At 39.7% G+C, this 21,408-nt stretch overlaps 1 protein-coding gene across 3 annotated transcripts in view; it reads right to left on the bottom strand.

Moving 5' to 3' along the window:
• Positions 1-565: 565 nt before the first annotated feature.
• GRB7 (growth factor receptor bound protein 7) overlaps positions 566-21,408 on the bottom strand; it is a 60,570-nt gene continuing 39,727 nt past the window's right edge. For 2 of the 3 annotated variants that reach the window (XM_026717531.2, XM_026717528.2), the window contains exons 4-15: positions 20,827-20,983; positions 19,091-19,212; positions 12,979-13,059; positions 10,137-10,274; positions 9,215-9,325; positions 7,916-8,014; positions 7,403-7,483; positions 5,225-5,341; positions 3,931-3,991; positions 2,809-2,896; positions 2,190-2,283; positions 566-1,882 (exon numbers count right to left, since the gene is read on the bottom strand). In XM_026717531.2, the coding sequence (XP_026573316.1) occupies positions 1,736-1,882; positions 2,190-2,283; positions 2,809-2,896; positions 3,931-3,991; positions 5,225-5,341; positions 7,403-7,483; positions 7,916-8,014; positions 9,215-9,325; positions 10,137-10,274; positions 12,979-13,059; positions 19,091-19,212; positions 20,827-20,983 (1,296 nt within the window). In that variant the 3' untranslated portion in view covers positions 566-1,735. The remainder of the gene's footprint in view (positions 1,883-2,189; positions 2,284-2,808; positions 2,897-3,930; positions 3,992-5,224; positions 5,342-7,402; positions 7,484-7,915; positions 8,015-9,214; positions 9,326-10,136; positions 10,275-12,978; positions 13,060-19,090; positions 19,213-20,826; positions 20,984-21,408) is intronic. The other variant, XM_087917089.1, reaches the window with a different exon arrangement.

Raw genomic sequence — 21,408 nt, 5'->3', positions numbered from 1 at the left:
TCTAATTAGTTCCAGGATCAGCCACTCGTGATGCATAAACAAAACCATGAGACTTGGCAAAGTATTTGGAAAAAAGAAAATGGCATTTCCCAATAACCTTTGTAAGGCACATTACCCAGCTTGGTTTGTTTGTAGACAAAATATCATAGAATCATCAAAACTAATCTGGAACTTAGTGATCTTTTTTTCCTGATACAATAATTTTTCAAGTAATACATACTGGATGCTTTTGTAAATGTTATTTAGCTCTCGTCTCTCCAAGGCATCTGGAAAGATCCTGGGCAGTCAAATTTTTAAATATGGCAAAGAAAGAAGTGTCCCTTCCAACTCTGATTATGTGTTATTTGATATCTGTTAGCTATCTCGCTACCATTCCTGCTGCAGACAGTGTTTAGGATAGGAAAACATGAGGATGAAATACATTTATGTTGAATTAGATATTAGAAATCTGGTGCCTTAGATATGGAGATTTTTTTTAAAAGATTCTATAAGGTAACATTGATAGCAAAAGTTGCAATTACTTAGTTGTTTCACAACTTGACTTGAACAGAAAACCAACATGAGGTATCATAAAAAATAAGATTTATTACCAGTATTTACATATACAAACAAAAAAGATCACAGTATAGACTGGCCTCAAAAAGTAGCAGAAATAAGAATGTCATAGCCTTCTGGCATTAGCCTTTCTCCCTCCCACAATATTTTAAGCCCTTAATACAAGGGGTGGGGGGGAAACAACTCTTCAAACCTAAATCTGTCATCTGTCACATTAACTAAACTTAAGCAAAAAAACCTTTCAATCTTTGCTCTGCAATAAGACTCACAATTAGAAAAATTCATGGGTTTTGTGATTCTCCAAAGCCCAAGGTGATTCTGCCTACCAGGCAGCCCACTGTTCTTAGATCTGACAGTCTCAAAAAATTTCAGAGCAGTCTTTGGACTTCATGTGAGCCTTCTTGCTGTGGATTCTTTCAGGACAGCCTCAAAGACTCTTCTTGGATCCTCATAACATTGTAGCCCATCCCTTGAACAGGTTGCATTTACTTTCATCAACTGTGATGCTACTAGGTACCAGGGAAGAGATTGAACAATAAAAAAACTATTTTTCTAACAAAGGTGACAGCACCCATAGAATCTTTGATAGAACCAGACAATAGTTCTTAAGAGAGTTAATAAGACTTTTGTATATCTGTGTTGATTTGCAATAAGAATCAGGTCTAATATCTTACTATTGTTCCTAGTCAGTTAGAGTTTTGAAACAATGCATAAGTCTGGCATACATGCTGGACCAGGCTATTGGAAATTGGTAATCATATTAGAAACATTAAATAATCAACACTGCAAATTTTCTGTAACATGGTGACAAAACAAAATCTGTATTAAAACATACATATAGAAGGGCACAGAAGAGGTAAAAAAAATAATATGGGAAAATAAAGACACCAGCCAACAATGTTGTGACTGTTTCCAAACTAAACTACTATACTGTGACCTGAAATCCTTCTTTGATTCTGAAAAAAATAATAATAATCTGAAGGCTTACTGATGAATAGCCTCACGGGAAATTTCAAACACTGTTCTTTACTTGGTTTCTTGTAGGAGTGGCTGAAGGCAAGGGGACAGAGATGTTGAAAGTCTGAAGTAGGTCCTGATGTATGCATTTCAAAAAGACCTACATATAAACCTTAGCCAATGGTAATTCAGGGCCCAGGAATGGCCAATGGGTGACAGTCAATCATAAGGCAACACACGTGCAATAGTGCTTCAGCTTGCAAGGCAGGATGCCACGATTAATTTGGTGAAATTCCACTAGCTGAATCAAGTCAGCAAAACGCGTCTGGCCATCATCCATGGTATAGTAGAGGTGTCCTTCTTCTTCACACTGAAAAGCATAAAGAATTAGAAAACATTGGCACAGAAATAGAGGCAAAAGAGTACAGAAGAAGTAGAATGTGGTGTCAGGCTCTATTTCAGGAATTAATCTCAGATAGAAGTGCTCTACCCCATGTTTTGTAGAAGGTAAAGTACAACAGAACAATACATGCAGAATACTTAAATATAACCCCTAGGATACTGAAGCAATAGTAATTTACGTAAGAAACCAAGAAAAAATATCCTGCTTTACATTTAGACACCAAACTAGGTTGGATGGATGAAAGCAGCTCAGCCAGTTTCATTTGTTCACTTACCGGAAGTATCAGATAGTGCTTCACTTTTTGCGTATGACTAAGGGACAAGACAAAGCCCTTGGGATTCCTCTGACTTTCACGCACCAGGAATAACCTGCAGTTGATCAGACCCCAAAGAAGGGTTAGTTTTCATCACCTGGCCACTCCCCGTCCACTGTTCCAATTTATTCTATTGCAATGCTTGCAAATTATACATCTTTGAATAATTTGTCTTTTTTCATACTAACTAGACTCTTTCAGATGTCTACAGATTGCAGATCTGAAAGTTGCAAATGTCCTAACCCACCTAAAGGGCCATATTATAGAAAGCTGCTAGAATGAATTTATCTGCAGAGTTGGGAGATGCAACAGCCAAGTATTTGGATAGATGGTGATTCTTTTTCTTTGAAAGTCAAAGCCTAACAAAACTTCTGGTGGTTATGAAGGTGAAGAAAAGCGACTGCTAATTGTCCTTGCTTGCCTCTCCCAGATAAAGAAATACATTGTTCTACTCTCTTACAATATTCTTATGCGGTGTACATCAATATCCGTCTCCATATTGGCCAATTTCTACAGCTCCATATCAGAATATAGTAGTAAAATTAATATTATGAACTGGAATGTTACTCAAGCAGCATACCCATCCACAAGTCCTTGTTGAATTATAAGTCGCTGGGTGTCTTCTCTAGAAATGTGACCATGGAACCAGGGTTGCATTTTGTGGATGGCTAGAAGGAAGGAAGAAAAGAAAAAGAGAAAAAGGAAAAGGAAAAAAGAAATAAATAAATTTATTTGAGAAGCAAAGCATTACAAATATTCACAAAGAGCTTCAGATGTAAACATTAACTTCTACAATGAAGAGAATTAAAGATCATGATTGAAGGATCCATTTTTTACCCTGTAAATGTTGAGCTGCTGAGAATAAATCGAAGCTGACGAACAGGGAATAATAATTAATCAATAATCTGTCAGGAATTAATATAATCAATAAGAAATCCAATTACATTAAATTGAAGTTTAATTAATGGGAAATTCTTTCATTTCTACCTCTCTTCATTTCCATTCTTCCTTCATGTTATCTGCAATGCTGTCAACCAACATTTCACAACTTTCAGTCTTTATCTGCAAGTAAATAGATTGTAAAAACTATCTATCACACTTGTGATTTTCTTATATATGGGACTATTATGGTACTGCAGATTTCCCTATGAAGAAATTGTACAAAATAATGTTGGATACTATTTCTAAGACACCTTACCGTTTTGTCATAAGTTGCTGAAAGGAATATATTAATAACATAAATGCAAGTATTCTATTCTAATTTGGAATAGTAAGCTGTTTTAGCTATTTTGCTACTAGGGACAAGTAGGGAAGGACAATTAGTGTATTCTCAGAAGCACTTTATTGTTGTCCTGTCTTATGATTTTATGTACCCCAGTACAACAATCAAATACTGAAACAGTTCAACTGTGCTTCAGTTAAACAATTCATATGAATGCATCTGTAATTCAACCGCATCCTGCCTACTATGTTCCAAGAGAGTGAACTGGAATTCCATTTTTTTAAAAAGTCATGCTGATTGTATTGTGAGTTTAGATGAACACTACAGCAAATGCTGTAAGAAAAAGCATTATTTCCCCCTGATCAATCACTCGCCTTCATTCATCCCTTAATTTGCTACCAACAACATCAATCAGGTATTCGGCTAATGTTGCACATATGCAACATGGCTACATATCATATCCTTGGGGCAGGCACTCACCAGCACCGAATGGACAGCTCTGGAATGCAGTGGGCAGGCTGTATCGCTGAGATGTCTTCTTCTGCAGCATAGAAAAAAGAACACCAGAGGTTGTTCAAGTTGCCATCATATCAGACAACAATATCAGGAATTGTCCTGACTAATTGCCATATACTTTTTGACCAATTCCAGTGAGTAACTATACAAACATTTACAAAAATTGCTGTCCTAAATTTACTATATAGAGTTGGAGCTTCTTCGGAGTAAACATTGAGATTGGACTGTAAACTTCCCTGGAGAAGGGTTGGTTTCATTATAGTCATCTGACAAAGCTGCTGGGTTTCACAGAAGCCAGATAGTATAATAAATGACTTAATTTTTGAGTTGCCTTAAATTAATTCAGATTTACTTGTCTAATAATATTCTTGTATCATCAAAGCAATAAATGTGTTCAGGAATATCAATATTGGACTTTTTTTGCTTGGCATAAAGAGAAACAGAAATAAGAAGGGAAATAATAAACAGGTGTTTGGGACTGGAGGTTAGCTGAGTTGTGCTGTTGTCCATGTAGGCTTTTTTTGAGGGGGGGTTGTAAGTGGGGCCATTGTTTTATTTATGAGCTCTGTGAATTTCTGCTTTTCATCCTTGTACATCACTTAGACTCATCTAGGTGAGATGAGCAGCTATATAAATCATATAAAAACAAACAAACCAACAGGAATTTTAAGCAACTAATGAACATTACTGTGTATTTGGTTCAGGCTAATAAGAATGGGAGCCTGATCGTATTTAAAATCCTTGTTAATACAAGAATTGCTTTGTTTAATTACTAGACCAAGCTCCAAGACATTCCAATGTTAGGCTTTTAGGTTTCAACTCTGCACATCCTTGCCATTTGCCCTAAACTCTTAATTCCTTTGCTGGCCTCACAAATGGATTCAGCTCTTATGAGACATTTCGTTTCCTAAAGACACTTTGAATTTATTCACACACAGTTACACATACACTACACTCATAGTTTAGCTACAATGAAATACAGTGGGCTTTGGGTGAATGTATCATAGAAACTGTGCTATTTTCTTAACACGTTGAATAAAGTCTGAGTAAGACTTTAGTAAGTCTTAATAGATTTTAACTTTGTGGGAATGTTATAATATCACAGTAACTGGGTTTTGCTATTCCAAGTTTATGATTAAATATAATATGTGAACCCTGTTAATCTGTTGCCACCATAGATTAACCCAGCTCTCTTTCTGTAACATTTCTGTATTAATGTCCCTGAAATTCCTAAGTAAGAAATAAATAGAAGATTTACCCTCCATGCCCGAGCTTCCTCCAGAGCTACAGTCAGTGCCTCACTGGGGTTTTCAATCACTCGCCCTGTACACCCCGAAAAGTCCATGGCAACGAGGGTATTATCAGACACGCTCCGCTGGTGGATTTTTAAAACAGAGTTTAGCAATTGCTCTATTCAGTAGTACATAATCAATTCCTACAGGCGGCATGGTAAGGTGAGCCTAATTTAGTACCTTTAAAAAAAGTATTTACAAAAATCTTTAAAGAAAAGAAGGGAGATACTTAACCTAGCAATTAGCAAGTTTTGGTGTCACATATCAAAATTCTAAGGTTTGTTTCAAGTTCTGATACTGCATACCAGTTTCTAAATTATAAGGCTTATTTAAATATATATTTAAGCTTCTTTTCTTTAAAATAAAATAAAGAACAAAATAAATGGCTGCACACTGACAACAGATTTGATGTTTTTCATACTTGGGAACAAAAATAGTGAATTGCAATTGTTAAGCCTGGGAGATCGGTCCCGGGTAGATCGATGCCTGGTAGATCGGGTCGCATGGAGACGCGAGACTCAAAGTACACATTCAGCTCTTTATTGAATATACAGTTAGGTACAGGGCCTGAGCTCAGCGCAGCTTTTCTTATAGAGCCGGCCGGCGGCTCGGCGGCTAATGACAGGGCTTTGAATTTCCCGTGATCGGCTTGGCCAATCACAGGAGGTTCTCAGCGCATCAATCACGGCCGCTCAGTTGACCAATCAGATTGCAGCCCGTGTGGACCAATTGGATTTCGAGGTTTGGAGAATGCTAATATAGAACAGCAATAGTGGCAAATATCTGAAGTTCGGGTGGAGGATGATGGTGAAGGTTTGTCCTCTAGGTTGGTTTCTGAATGTTTTGTTACCAGGCTAGGTAACATTTTCAGCAGAGTTTAGGAATTACCTCCCAATGACCCTGACCTGAAGTAATCTCCTTGTCATAGTTGACCCATCACAAGACCCTTACTTGACACACATACCTGAAGCCCTTACAAACAGAAGAACACCCCCTAAACTCCTCTGAAGATATTACTTAGCCTGGTAACAAAACCTTCGGAAACCAACCCACCAAGCTCAGAGAACGAACCTTCACCCTCATAAACTACTAGGGTATTTATACAAGTTTCCTAAAGGCTACAATTGGGAGGGAATTTAAAACATTTTATTCAGGTATTTTTATTTCTTTTATCTTTTAATAACTATGTAAATGAATTGTCTACTAGACTGCTTGTAAACTACCTGGAGCTATAAAGGGATAAACAATAGATAGATCTCTAAAAAAACTAAATATAAAAATGTGATAGACAAGAAGACGAATATATAGCACTATGTACATCAAAAATCAAAATCATAATATCTGAAAGAAAATGTTTTAAATCCCAAACTAAAGTTCTTATTCCAGTGTAAAATTTCCTTCCAACAGAGCCTCATATATAAACTTTCTCAGCACAAAGACATGAGTAAAATATAAAGCAGTAATTATAAAGATTCCTCTGGGTAAATTTGGTTTTGCAATTTGTTTGGAAACTCTCTCAATTTTGTCCTTCTTTATTCTTTAAATGAATGTTATCCATTTACAGAATAGTATTTATATGTTTATGTTTTTTTTAAAAAAACCAAAGCTAACATGTTGATTAGTGCTGAATTGCACAGGAAACTGAGCAGAAGTAATATGTTGCAATCTGGTGAAGTAGAACCATTCTCATTTAGTGACTATCTTGGTTAGTGACCATAGTAAAATGAAATTTATTACACTATTTATTATGACAATAATAAGAAACTCATTTTTGACCAATGCATGTGTTTATGATTAAATTTCATGTCCTGGCAATATCGAACACAGGAGTAAGAATGATAATGGCATAGAGACAACTTTATCTGAATGAGAGGGCAACAACCATTGTGCTGGTTTGCAGTGTGTTTTTATCTTGGTTCCTTTTTTACATTGTGACCATTTTGCTTAACAGGAAGTGGGTGGGTGAAATTAATACACCTGCAGAAAATTTTCCCATTTAAAATTAACTCCAGAAAGAGTTTTATCCTCTCAGGAGATATATGCTTATAAGATGAAAGTATTTCTAAAATGTCTACACCTCCATAAGCTATCAAAATAATAAAATACTAAATAATAAACAACTAATTTGTTATCAGATTACTTACTAGGGGCACAGTGCCAAACCAAGCTGGTTCCTTTTGGCGTGTCTGACATTGCTGATAGTTTCTGTAGAGCTGTATGCCGTACTGAGGAAAGATTAATGGTTGTTAATATAGAGAGAGCAACTCCAGCCCTTGTAACAGCTTTCTATGCCTGAAAGTGGCAAGTTTGACAATATGTACAGTACTACCATAGTAAACTATCTTTTCTCTATAAAGCATAGTATTGAGACCATGCAAATTGTTAAAAGCTCCCAAATGCAATTGGAGATCAGCAATATAGCAATACAGCAGACAAGATTTGAAGGATGGTGTGGTCAGAGCTGAAAATCCCATGTCAAGCTAAATGTTACTGAAATGGCAATCTTTTGAAAAAGGAAAAATTCAATTTTTGAGGCCAGGTTGCAATAAGGAGGAAGAGGGTGTTCTCTTTCCTTCCTATTTGGAGGAAGATGGTTTCCTGTTTACATTGAAAGAAATTTCCTATTTATTTCCAGTGCCAAACTGAATGGCTCTCACCTTAAAGAGACGAAAGGCAGCCATCCAGCATGTGCGACTTTGTTCATCTTCACAGCAAAATAGCTTCAGTCCTTTGACTCCACTGCGTGCCTTATGTGGCTTTAAGAGAAAGGGAAAACTGATAAGAATGCCCACAACATGAGAACTCTGGCAAGACTTTCCTCTTCCACATCTGAAAAAATTCTACATGAGCTTGGTCTCAATTATCATTAAGCCTCCTGCTTTAGAGGTATCTTGACTCGGGAATCATCATCCTAAATCAAGATTCTTCCCATATGGAATAAAAAATTTAAGAAAATTAAGTAATGTATCAAAATCAGGATCTCAAATGCTCAAAATACATATCCATATGCTCTTGCTTTACTTTTTGAGTTTGTTTATTTTCATCAACCTTTAAATAATGGTAGTTCTATTCTTTTCATATTGGGCTTGTCAGGAAAATTAAGTTATTCCCAGGTTAAACTTCAGAGTGGATGCTTATTGCAACTCTTCCTGAGTTTGGGCCCAGGATTAAAATACAAAAAAATTAAAAACCAATTGAAAAGATAAAATAGATATGCAAACTGTGTAAAAAGGTTTAAAATCAAGCCTTTATATACTAAAAACAGAATGAAACATTAAAAGAAAATTATTATTATTCTTTTAAAAAAAATTCCTGCCCCTCTAGGCTCAATAATAGGATATTGGATATTGAGAGTTAAATTAGGTAAAGATAAAAGTTCCCCTCACACATACATGCTAGTCATTTCTGGCTCTAGAGGGCGGTGCTCATCTCCGTTACCAAGCCGAAGAGCCAGAGCTATCTGAAAATGTCTCTATGGTTATCTGTTGGCATGACTAAATGCAAAAGGTACACGGAACGCTGTTACCTTCCTACCAAAGTGGTCCCTATTTTTCTACTTGCATTTTTACATGTTTTCAAACTGCTAGGTTAGCAGAAGCTGGGACAGTTAATGGCAGATCACTAGGGATTTGAACCGCCGAACTGCCGACCTTTCTGATCGACAACCTCAGCATCTCAGCCACTGAGTCACCACATTCCAAGAATTAAATTAAGAACCCTCAAAATATTTTTTAAAAAATTATAAACCACAACTTCTAAGAGAATCAAAGCTTAAAGTTAGGGTCATAAATTGATCTACCAATTGAAGAACAATACTCATTGTATATTTTACCTGAACCTGAATATTTAATTCTATGGGTATTTTAAATGAACCTGATAATTTAAAATTAAAGTTAAAGGGAGATTAAAGAGATTAAAGGTGGAATGAACCCAAGATTAATTCTCACTTGTCTTACCTTGATACAAAAGCCATACTCGGTGGGTGTGTGATATTGTTTTTTGCCTTGGCTTATATAATAAATGACCGATTCATTTATGTCAACACAATATTGTAAATGCCGGGGGTCCTAGCATAAGGGAGGCAAGAAAATATAATATATATAGATATATAATAACAAATGAGATTTACTTCATACCAGTTGAATCTGGGGTTTTAGATATATTCTGTATATTCTACCTATGCATGATTAGATATAGCCAAGAACTGAATTTAATATCTGATGCAAAACTCAGTATCCTACTAAATTAAAAGATTTTTTCTTTGTCCAGGAAAAAGTAGCTTTCATAACTACTAAAAAAATAAAAAAATTATGGACCAGGAGGACTATATTTTGTGCAGTTCCCATCTCAGTTCCCTAAATAAAGGAAGAAAATGTGCACATGTCCATAACACATACAAGTTTTTAATTTCTGAACAGACACAGCACGGCAGTCAAGAAACGTTCAACCATTTGATTTTAGAGATGTGGGAATAATAATATGAATTACTTCTAACAGGGTTATAAGGATTACTGAGAAGCTGAAGAGAAATGTATTATTATCAAAGATGAAAGTTATTATTGATGTTATTTTATTTGGGCTTAAACATATTTTATATCCAGTGAATTCTAGAAATCCATAATATTTGGGAAGCATAAATTTTACTTCCATTAGTCTCTGATTTGTCTGACAGTTTCCAGTTGGATATACCAAGTCCCAGATCACCAGATTCTGCTGTCAAACTTCACACAAACATCATTCTTATAAATGTTGCTGTTGATTAACCCTGACTGCTGCTTTCCTTTCTGTGAAAGCTGTTGCAATACACACTCAGAACTGTTATCGATAGTGAAAAAAACCAAGGGATTCTTCCATTATATCTTGCACTCACAAACTTACTTTTGACATGCCTTTTGTTGAGTAATAGAGCCCAGAACGCCGCAGAGAAAAGTAAAATCTTTTCCAGGCTTTGCGCCCAACTTCCTTCAGATGCAAGAATCCTTGAATTTCAGGACAGCTTCCTGAATTTAGAACATTCTGGGAGAAAAATGGAATTAAAGATTCAGGCTGCATTACAAATTTACTGGTAGTTTTCCTTGATAATGGCTTGAATTGCTTCGTTTTGAATGGGGGGAATTATGGGAGGAGGGAAAATTATGGAAGTTCTGTGTTGCATGATATAAATTTATAGCATGCAAACCTGGGAATATGAAATTTTCATATTTCTAAAGTACTTGTTGACATCCTGCTGTTTGCTGAGCTTAGTTTTCTTCTTGTAAATGTTTCACAACCAAACTAGGTAGTATCATTGGTACTCTTGATACAAGAGAGTGTGGTTGTTGTATTTTCTCCTTAAAACTCCTTAAAAGATGTTTTGGTTGTCAAAAAAAACCTACAGTGGTAACTTGGTATTCAATGCTAATTCATTCTGGGCAGAGCAACAACTACTAAAAATGATGAGTACCAAGCAAACCATGTGATTTACCACATGAACTTTTATTTCAACAGGAAGGAGTAGAAAGTTATGAGGCAGCCAACATCAGCAAGTTCTACTGTGTGTCAAATACTGGGAGAAAAATGAGCCCCATGGCAACATTTTCTCTTCAAAACGCGCTGAGTACCAAATTCAACAAGTTTTGAAGCAGTTGAATACCAAGGTATGAATGTTATTTCACCAGGGATAGAGCAAAAAAAAGGGAAAAAAAGATGTATTATATATTTTGAAAATCCAGGTGTACACAACCTGTATTCTCACGTGATCTGTTATTCATTTTGTGCCCACCATCCCAAGCATCCCAAGTCATGTTATCATCACAACTTGCTTGTAATAATGCAGGTTTGGGATAATATGGTTGGTTAGATCTATTCTGCCTCATTTAAGAACAAAACACAGAACTATCATATTTGAACTATGAAAATTTACTTGACTATCTGATGGCAGGAAATCATTAGCCAATATTTAGCGGTCATATGGATTTTTATGGACCACATATAGCAGCCCTAGGTTTTTCCAGAGATTGGTAATGGATGCAGAGGGGGAATTACAGGGCAGAATGTATGTCTGAAGCCTCCTTTCACCTTTTAAACTCTCTCCAAACTTCCAGAAATCATTACCACATCCCAGAGACCAATAGGTATACTTAATTTTTAAATAAGTACCTTCCAGCAACAAAAAGCAGAAAATCCAGCCATAAAAAGTTGACATAGTTTAAATTCAAGTGACATTTTAAAAATGAAAAATATAGGAAACAAATATATTTACACACTATTAAGTAATTTCTGGAAAACTCTTGTCCTTTATGAATCTGTCTACTGTTTTTAAAGCCATCCAAAATTAAGGCAATTAACCTAATTGCATACTGTATGGAGAAATATATTCCTTCTCTGGCTAGAATTGGTTGCCAATGAATAAATAACTTTTACAATAAAAGTTTTGAACATTTTATTCATATTGTACAAAATTTTACAGATATAGTTTATTCCTTCCTTTCATAATGGGTAAATAATTAAGGTGATATAACTTATAGTGCAAATTTCTGGTTGTTTCCCGTCCAATATAAAGTGCCAGTAACTAGTTTCTGTATCAAAGCATCCAAGAACTCTGTTTTCTCCTTTTGAATGATAGGGGAACTGAAAAAAACTGAATGAGTAAAGCAGGAATGACCCAAGTTCCCTTTTTGCACATCCTGGATTGCAAATATTTTTTTCTTGTAAAGATGTGACTGTGCTGTCCAGCCAGTGTATGGGAATTGGATAGTTAGGTAGCAATTGTGAGCTGTCCCCTTAAGGGAATGTATCATGGTAAATTTAGTTAAGGTATCCTGGGAAATGTAGTCCATGTCATGTGACTACATCTGTAATCCTGATTGGTCACAAAATTGACCCTCCATGGGTTAGAGGAGTTTTCCTCTCTCTTGGCTGAATTCATGGACTCATGGTAACTATTCTACTTCTATCGCTACGAGATGAGGGAAAAAGGATAGGAGAGAACCATCTTTTTACCTACAAGACAGATATGCAAAGGATTGGTCATTAAAGAAGAACTTTGTCACAAATGTGAGTTATGAGGATACCTAATGAACTAATAAAAGTACTTTGTTTTGGATGTTTTGTTGAGTTTATCTATCTGCATCTGTACAGAAGACAAACCTACCACTGTACAGAATACAGAACAGTGACAAACTGTCAAAACTGACATTTGGTAGCATGATTTTTGAAGAGGGGGAAATGTTGCCGACATGTCGAATGTCAAAATGTCTGTTTTACATAACCAAAGACCCCAGGGCAAAAATAGTCAACCAAAGACGAGCACATCTCTCCTCAGTGATTATCACCAAATCACAATCACACATCCTGTGATTTATATTTTAACAAGCCTTTGGGATTTGAAGAGTCTTTGTCTCATCCCCAGAGTGAATATTTGTCTAAATAATTTATCCTCAGTGTTGGGAACTTCGTTGTGATTTGATCCGTAGAATTTCTTTTTAATATTGTTTTAATCTTATTACTGATCTATATAATCTTACTACTAGATCTATAAGCTATTCAGAGTCACTTATGATTGTGCAGCATTAAGCCTAATAAATATAAATATGTGCATGCACACATAAACAGAAGCTTCTGAAGATATATGCACACAAATACATAAATGCATAGACACACACACACACACTATGTATAAGTGTAATCCCCAGCACAAAAATGATTTCTTGTTTCTTAGGTAAAAGAAAAAGAAAATTACCTGTATGAGTTCTAGGTGGGACATGCCTTTATTAGCTGCATCCTGACATCTGGAAACCATAACTTCAGGAAATATTGATTGCTATGGGCAAGAAAGGAAAGCAGAACAATGTCATGAATTTGGGCTGTCATATACTGTATCACGGTGTTCTTAAACATACTGTTTTAATACCAAAGGGAAAAAGTGGTCTGAGTGCTATAATGTGGATTTATTTTTAGATTTTTTAAAATTTTATTGCGCTTATATTTGTACTGTAACCCCCTACTAAAATTGTAAAAATTTGGCTTTCAAGTTTCCACAAAAGTTATTTTATGTTTACTCTTTTGGGGGGAGTTGGGTATTTTTGGATTAGTATTGATTCCTGTTCACTACCTGGAACCCTGCAATTTTCTTGCCATTTTTTTCAGAAGTGATTTACCATTGCCTTCGTTCTAGGACTGAGTTTGTATGACTGGTCCAATGTCACCCAGCTGGCTTTGTACCTAAAGAGACTATAATTTGCGGTCTCCTGGTTTTTAGCCTGGTGCCTTAACCAATACATCAATCAAACTGTCTCTCTATAATTATTCCAATACCTAATATAAAAGGGATCATTATTAAATTAGATTGCCATCTTAGCCAGTTAATGATTTTCTGAGGCATATATTTAATCATAAAGTATAAAAGCTAGACAACAACAGTTTCTGTAGAAAGAATATTTTCAAAATCATGCTTCTCAAATTTTCTTCAATCATGGACAATCATACTTTTTAAAGTATGAGCACTGCCCAATGAAATAAACAAGTCCTTCACAGCAGTTTGTATTTTAATAACACAGAAGCTCACTTTGGGGGAGGAGGTAAATAAATTTGCTGTAATATAGTACACATGTTGCTTGTATTGTTATCACTTCTTTGCTTCAATGAACCAGTTTTCTGTTTCTATACTGATCTATTCTCCACTGAGCTGAAGGGAGAATCCAGGATGGGTAGTCCCTAGTCTCCTAGCTCTGCAGACCGAGTTGAAAAACTGACGACAACCCCTCCCCGGTAACGGTCCCCAGTTCTTCACTCGGTCTCAGCATGTTCAGACCACCCTTTAAGGGCTCTGAATAGTTAGGATTGTAGAAGAATTTTCACCCCCTGGATTTAGCTTTTTTTCGCAGAGGGGCTTAGCTCAGGTTTGACAGCTAGCCAGCTTGCCAGTTTAGCACTTTCATTTTTTCGCGCCTTTTTTCTGGTTCGTCTTTTTTTGCTTGTTAATTTAATTTTTGACTTTTCTTGCTGGTGGACTGGTTTTTGTTTTGTTTTCTGTCAAAACTTGAGTGGAGGTGACCCTGAGAGCCGGTGTGGCCTGGGCTGGAGTGGGAGTCAGCGTCTTATTTAATTCGCCTCCTCCCAATCCACTTTCCCTTGCCTGAGATGAGCCGCAGCTGCCCCTAAGCGCTTCTGTCCCTTTCTGGTGGCAGCGGCCATTTATTGCGTTTAGGGACAATCTTGCAGTTCATCTCCAGGATTGTCCCTTGCGGGGGTTCTGGCCATCAGGATTAAATCCTGACACCCCGCCCATCCAGTCCCCAGAGCACCATGGCAGCTGCGAGATGCTTGAGTCTGCCTGATAATTGCCGTGCAGCCAGCACCAGCCCCTGTCAGGGCTTGCTGCAATTCAAAGAGGCAGCCGTTTTTTCAACCTTTTTTAACCCCTAGACTCGGCTTTTGAATTGCGGAGCTGAGCTGAGCTCACCCTTTGGGTCGCACTAGCCTCCTGAAGTGGTGGACAGCTACTGTGGCTGTAGCTGACCGCTTAGGCTGAATATTTCTTATTTTATTTTATTTCTACTTCTTTCTCCCTTTTTCTATCCCTATCATGTGACAGTTATTTTTGGTGGGCTCAAAGATAGCCACCAAGGGAGCTGATCAAGAATTGTCAGTTCCTCAGCAGGGTAGAGAGGAGGCTGTAAAGGGATCCCCCAAGCCCAGGTCTGTTGGTCTGGAGGCAGCAGCTAGGATTAGAGCCAAGGTTCTAGCCCCTAAGGGATCCTCTAGGGCTGAGGATAGACAGGCCTGGCGTAGACAAAAAACCATAGACAAACAGTTTGACAGGGCAGTGAGAGATTCCAGGATGGCTGAATACCCCTCAAACTTTACCTCCTCAAGATGACAGGCAGCCAGACCAACTGGTAGATAGGCAGTATGGGACGGCCTGGTCTCCTGGGGGCTCAAGTACCCATGATTTGCAGGGTAACCTCCAAATCAGGGCTGAGACCTCTCACAATTTTTCTGAGCCGCCACAGGGGATCTTGATGGTGCCACCTGCAGACCAGGTCTCTAGGGGAGCCAGATCTGTGCCTGCAGCCACCTTTACACCTTCAGCAGCTGGCTTACGACCGGAGGAGACTCAGATGCAGGAAATGCCATCCTTCATGAGAGCCTGGATCTCCCAGACAATAAGACAGGAATTGCAGGCAGAGATCAACCAGCTGCGCCAGCTGTCTTATTTGGAATCTAGCAGAAGAGTCCTGCAGGGGCAGGGGCAGGCTTCTACTGAATAGCCGGTCCACTTCAAAGAGTGCTCAGCCTCCCCTTCAGAAAGCAGCCAAATTTATGGCTTCAAAAGGGACCTCCTTCCAGAAAGGGATTTTTCGGATGTGGAGTCGGAGGTAGCAGGTCCCCCCTCCTTGATGGGCCTTTTCCAGCTGGCTCTTTTCAAGACTCTTCAGAAACTCTTCTCTAGAGTTTCTCTCCTTCCCCCCCAAGAGCCTTTGTGTGCTGCCCCGTCTCCAGAGACCTCTCAACAAGAGATCTCATGGAATCAGCGATCCACCATCTGCTGGACATTCAGGCCATCCAGCTGGTTCTGGTGGACCAGGAGAGATCGGATTTCTATTCAATGTTGTTTGTGATTCCAAAGGCCTGGGTGGCAAGCAATCCTCAACCTGAAAGGGCTCAACAGACATCTAATCTACCGAAGGTTCAAGATGCATTCCCTCCACTCCATTCTAGAGGGACTGCAGGAGGGAGATTTTTTGGCCTCGGTAGACTTGATGGAGGCCTACCTCCATGTGCCCATACACCCCAACCACCGTCAGTTCCTGAGGTTTTAGCTGCCATTTTCAATACAGGGCTCTTCCGTTCGGCCCATCATCAGCCCTTCAGACTTTTACCAAGCTCTTGGCAGCAGTAGCGGCACACCTCAGAACCTTACCCATAAGGATCCAATGCTATTTGGGTGACATCCTGATAGCATCCTCTTCCAGACCCTAGGCGGAGGAGGATCTGATGTCGACAAATCAGGATTCTTTGAGAGCATGGGTTCTCGATAAACCTGGACAAATGCCACCTAGTACCATCGACTCGGATCTTGCATTTGGGGGCCATTATAGACACCTTGGCTGGACAGGTTTTTCTCTCACAGGAGCGTCGAGACAGTATCAGGGAAGTCACGTCGCTGATCCTGTCTTTCAGAGAGGCACCTATCATCTTGCTGTCTCAACTTCTTGGCAAGATGATATCATGCATCGGGATTGTCCCAAGGGCCCGCTTCCACGCCCAAACACTTCAGTGGTTCCTGCTCCCTTACCAGAGAGCAAGCAGGGGTGACTCTCCAAGGAGGGTTCGCGTCCCCTTGCCAGTTCTTCGTTCCCTCCATTGGTGGCAGTCCCGAGCCCTAGATCAGGGAAGCTTGTACAGGGAACCCCAGAGGATTACCATTACCACCAACGCCAGTCTCTATGGTTGGGGGGCCCACTTGGGAGTCCAGGTCACCCAGGGGAGGTGGTGACGAGAGGAGCTCACCCACAACATAAATTGGCTAGAGCTCAGGGCTGCCCGCTTAGCACTCAAGGATCTAAGGCAAGAGGTGGTGGGGAGACATGTGCTTCTCCTCATGGACAATGTGGCTACCAAGGCCCACATAAACCGGCAGGGGGCACATGCTCCAGATCTCTAATGCTGGAAGCAACTCAATTGTGCAGGTGGGCGGAGAGAAACCTGTTGTCCCTATGAGCAGAACATATCTCGGGAGTATCCAACATGCAGACAGACTGGTTGAGCAGGGCCACAGTCAACCAGTCAGAATGGCGACTGCATCCCAGTCTATTCCAGGAGATGACGGAACGCTTCGGTTGCCTGATTCTGGATCTCTTTGCATCACCAGAGAACACACACCTCCCGAGGTTCTTTGCTTGATTCGCTGCCTGAGAAGCAGAAAGGATCAACACTCTCTGGTGCAGGTGGCCCCAGGGACTATTGTATGCCTTCCACCCCTTCCCCTGATTCAGGGGGCAATCAGGAAAGTACTGATAGAAAGGGCGGAAGTTCTGTTGGTAGCCCCTTACTGGACCAGGCATCCTTGGTTCACCGACCTGATGGCCTGTCAGTCGCCAGACCCTGGAGAATTCCCCTGCACAAGATCTCCTTCAGCCAGGGCCCGATTGAGCACCCAGATCTAGCCTGGTTTCAGTTGACCTTCTGGCGCTTGAGCGGGGGATCCTGAAACGGGAGAAGTTTTCCACAAAGATCATTCAGACCATCCAGGCAGCCAGAAGACCTTCCATGACCAGGATAGCAACTGCAGAAGATTTTCTGCAGTTGGTGCGCTTGTCATCAATTGGAACCCACTGGGGTTTCTGTTGCAAAGGTATTAGAGTTCCTGCAGGATGGGTTGGATAAAGGTCTCGCCCCCAATTCCTTGAAGAGACAGGTGGCTGCCTTGGCCTCAGTGATTTCGGTCAAGGGCTCTATTTCTCTGGCCCAACACCCTAGGGTCTTCCTTACAGGAGCCACGAATCTGAGGCCACCGCTACCTTACCTGGGATTTGCCTAAGGTCCTGCAGGCACTAACTTCTCCCCCATTTGAACCTTTACGTGAAGTCTGCCTTCGCCTTCTCACATGCAAGGTGTCATTCTTGGTGGCCATTACCTCGGCCAGGCGTATTTCGGAGTTGGCCGCCTTATCCATCAGGCGAGATCTGTGTGTATTCCATGCAGACAGGGTGGTTCTGCGGTTGGACCCTACCTTCCTGCCCAAGGTGAACTCCTTATTCCATCGTTCACAGGAGTTGATTTTGCCTAATTTCTGCCCTGAGCCTATCCATGCACTAGAGAAAAAAATGGCACACCTTGGACGTTAGGAGGGCCCTCTGTATTTACATTAAAGGAACTTCTTCTTTTAGGAGGATGGAAGTCTTGTTTGTTTCCTTTCAGCCATCAACTTTAGGTCTCAGGGTGACACCTTCCACAGTAGGTTGCTGGCTCAGAGCCTGCATTGCAAGGGCCTATAAGTTACAGAGCCTTCCTGTGCTCAGGAGGATCACAGCACTCAACCAGAAGTGCAGCGACCACCGTACCCTGGGCAACGCAAGCATCGATTCTGGACATTTGTAGAGCTGTGACCTGGTCATCGGTGACTCCATTCATAAGGCATTACAAAATTGACTCCTTTGCCTCAGCGGAGGCGTCCTTTGGAAGACGAGTCCTGCAGGGTGTGCATGTAGAGGTGGGGACCTCCAGCTCCCACCCGTAGGACAGCCATTAGCCAGCTTTGGTATATCCAATCCTGGGTTCTCCCTTCGGCTCAGTGGAGAAGGGGCACTGGTTCTACCTGAACGCTTCTTCTCAGGGAGCTGAAGGGAGAATCCAGTCCCACCCTGTATTCTGTCTGGTCAGAATAGGGAGGAAATGTCCCTTTTTATTGCAGTATCAATAAACTATCTGTTTGAAGACAAGGAGCAGCTGAATTTGCTTCAACATCGTTCAGAATTGGGGACCGTTACCAGGGGGTGTGTCCTCAGTTTTTCAACTTGGTCTGCAGAGCTAGGAGACTAGAGACTACCCATCCTGGATTCTCCCTTTGGCTCCCCGAGAAGAAGCATTCAGGTAGGACCAACGCCCCTTTTCTCCAACTAACGGTGTTACAAGGCAAGCAGTTATGGATGACTGGTGATCTATCGACCACAATGTGGGAATCATTATTTTGGGGGGTTAACATTAGAGATGTGAAATACAGAATTTTTACAATAGCATCAGGGAACACTATTTTATTCCTGAAATTTGGTATTGTTTAAAAATGAAATAACAGCAAATCACAGGATTAAAATGATGTTTTTGCTACTTTTAAAGTTGTTCCAACTTACTGGTGAGCTCTTGAACAGCTCATATTTCGCATAATTCTTCCGGAAGACAAATCGACTATCACCTCCCACAGGCCATGTGGCCTGAACCTCTACCACAGACTCATGGTCTTCTAAGATCCGTTCTAGAGAAAACAATGGGAGAATGAAACACACTATATTAACATCATATCTACATTCAGTGGGTCTTTTAAAATGCTAGATGCCTACATACAAGCAACTGGAAAAATCTGTTAGCCATCATGTTCAATTATCTGATCCCACTTTGTAACCTAATTTTCCCCAATCTCTGAACATTTTAGATTTAGGTAGGGGAATTACATAGGAGTTTTGCTTTCTTTTACATAAAAAATAGATAAATTCTACTCCTTTATATTCTAATTATTTATATCCTAGGAATTATTTTATATGGTGAAGCATCCTTTTACATGGGACCAACCTATGTGAGAACTAGGCCCCTTAGTGTCTTAGCTTCTCATTGCAAAAAGTTCATTTTTATTTGTAAAAACGTTTCTGGATATATTTAGTTTAGTCATTGCACCACAAAATCAAACACCATCTTCAGTGCGTATCATGACCATGAAAATAAACACAGATACATATCCTTCACACTCCACACATTGAACCGAAACCCCCCGTCACTGCACCAACACTGCACTATACAGCAGAATTCAAAAGAGATATTGCCCTGGGATAGAAGCTGTTTTTCAGCCTATTTGTGCTTGTTTATATTATTCTGTACCGTCTGCCAGATGGTAATAGTCCAAAAAAAGGGTGTCCAGGATGAGATGGATCTTTGAGAATGTTTGAACTTTCTTAAGGCAGTGGGAGCTATAAAGCTCTTCCAAAGAAGGGAGAGGGCAACCAATGATCTTCTGGACAATGATGTTAACCCTCTGGAGTGCTTTCCTATCGGCCACTGTGCAATTGGCAAACCGTACACAGGTGCAATCAGTTAAGATAATCTCTATGGTAGAAGGCAGCAGTTTTTCATTCAGTTGTTGTTTTCTGAGAAGTCTCAGGTAGTATAATCTCTGCTGGGTCCTTCTGACCAGTGCTTCAATGGGAGCACCCCAGATAAGGTCCTCTTTTATGGTAACAACCAGAAACTTAAAAACTAGCCACTTGCTTCACTCGGTCTCCATTGATAAGCAAGGGCTGGATGTCTGATCAGTTCCTTCTATAGTCCACTATACGCTCCTTGGTCTTACTAGTGTTGAGGACCAGGTTATTTTCTCCATACCATGAAAGCAACCAGTCCACCTCATCTCGGTAGGCAGATTCATCCCCCCCAAAGATAAGTCCCACGACTGTTGTATCATCTGCAAATTTAGTAATAGTATTACTAGAGTGAGTGGGAATGCAGTCATGCACATAAAGAGTACAGAGTAAGGGACTCAATACACAACCCTGTGGTGTACCAGTGTTAAGAATAAGGGCTGAAGAGGTATGATTACCTAATCTGACCCTCTATGAGCAGCCAGACAGGAAATCCATTATGCAAAGGCAGATTGAATAAGAAAATCCAAGGTCCAGAAGTTCAGACACTAGTCTAGGTGGAAGAATTGTGTTAAAAGCAGAACTAAAATCTACAAAAAGCATCCTCACATAGCCCCTGTTCTAGATGAGTCAGAGCAGCGTGAAGAGTGATGGCTATATCTGACCGAAGATGTGTTTGTGGATATGAATGCATGCACATGTATACTCGCGGTCTGGACTTTCTTTCTTTTCCTCCTCACCTAGAGATAAGTGATGATAGACCTCTACCAAAGACCAGCAGTCATCATGCAAAGAATGAGTTTTCTGCACCAGCATCTCACAAACATGACGGGCCGTGGTCCCTGCTGTGATTTCCAAAGAGCAGCAAGTATGATTTTCACTGTAAACTTTTACTACCTATGAGAATAGAAAAGAGTCCAAGAATAAGCTCCAGCACTTACTAGGACTGGCCTGTTCAACCTGTGAGCAAAGATATAAGAACAAATTTAAGAATTCTTATGCAAATACACATACAATTCATGTACTCCAATTTCCTGTATTTTCTTCTCCAAGTTTTTCTTTTTTAAAGAAATTTCTAAACAATAACAATACACAGTAACTTGTACTTCATTCTTTGAAAATAGTACTGCAGCAAAATATTATTCCCCCCAAACAAAGAGAGACTCTGAAATACAAGTAAAGAAAGTTAATGAAGAGGACAGAATTTGTAAAAATGGCTAAACTGACTTGCTTGATTAGGGAAAAGATAACAAATATATTTATCAGTGACTGGAAATCCTTCATGGACTTTTGTCTGAAAATGGAAAAAAAGAACTTGTAAT

This window comes from Pseudonaja textilis, chromosome Z, assembly GCF_049901715.1.
Source record: "Pseudonaja textilis isolate UNSWEBS1 chromosome Z, rPseTex1.2, whole genome shotgun sequence".
Taxonomy (NCBI): domain Eukaryota; kingdom Metazoa; phylum Chordata; class Lepidosauria; order Squamata; family Elapidae; genus Pseudonaja; species Pseudonaja textilis.
The sequence above is the reverse complement of the archived record's forward strand: the minus strand, read 5'-3'. Positions and strand labels throughout refer to the sequence as shown.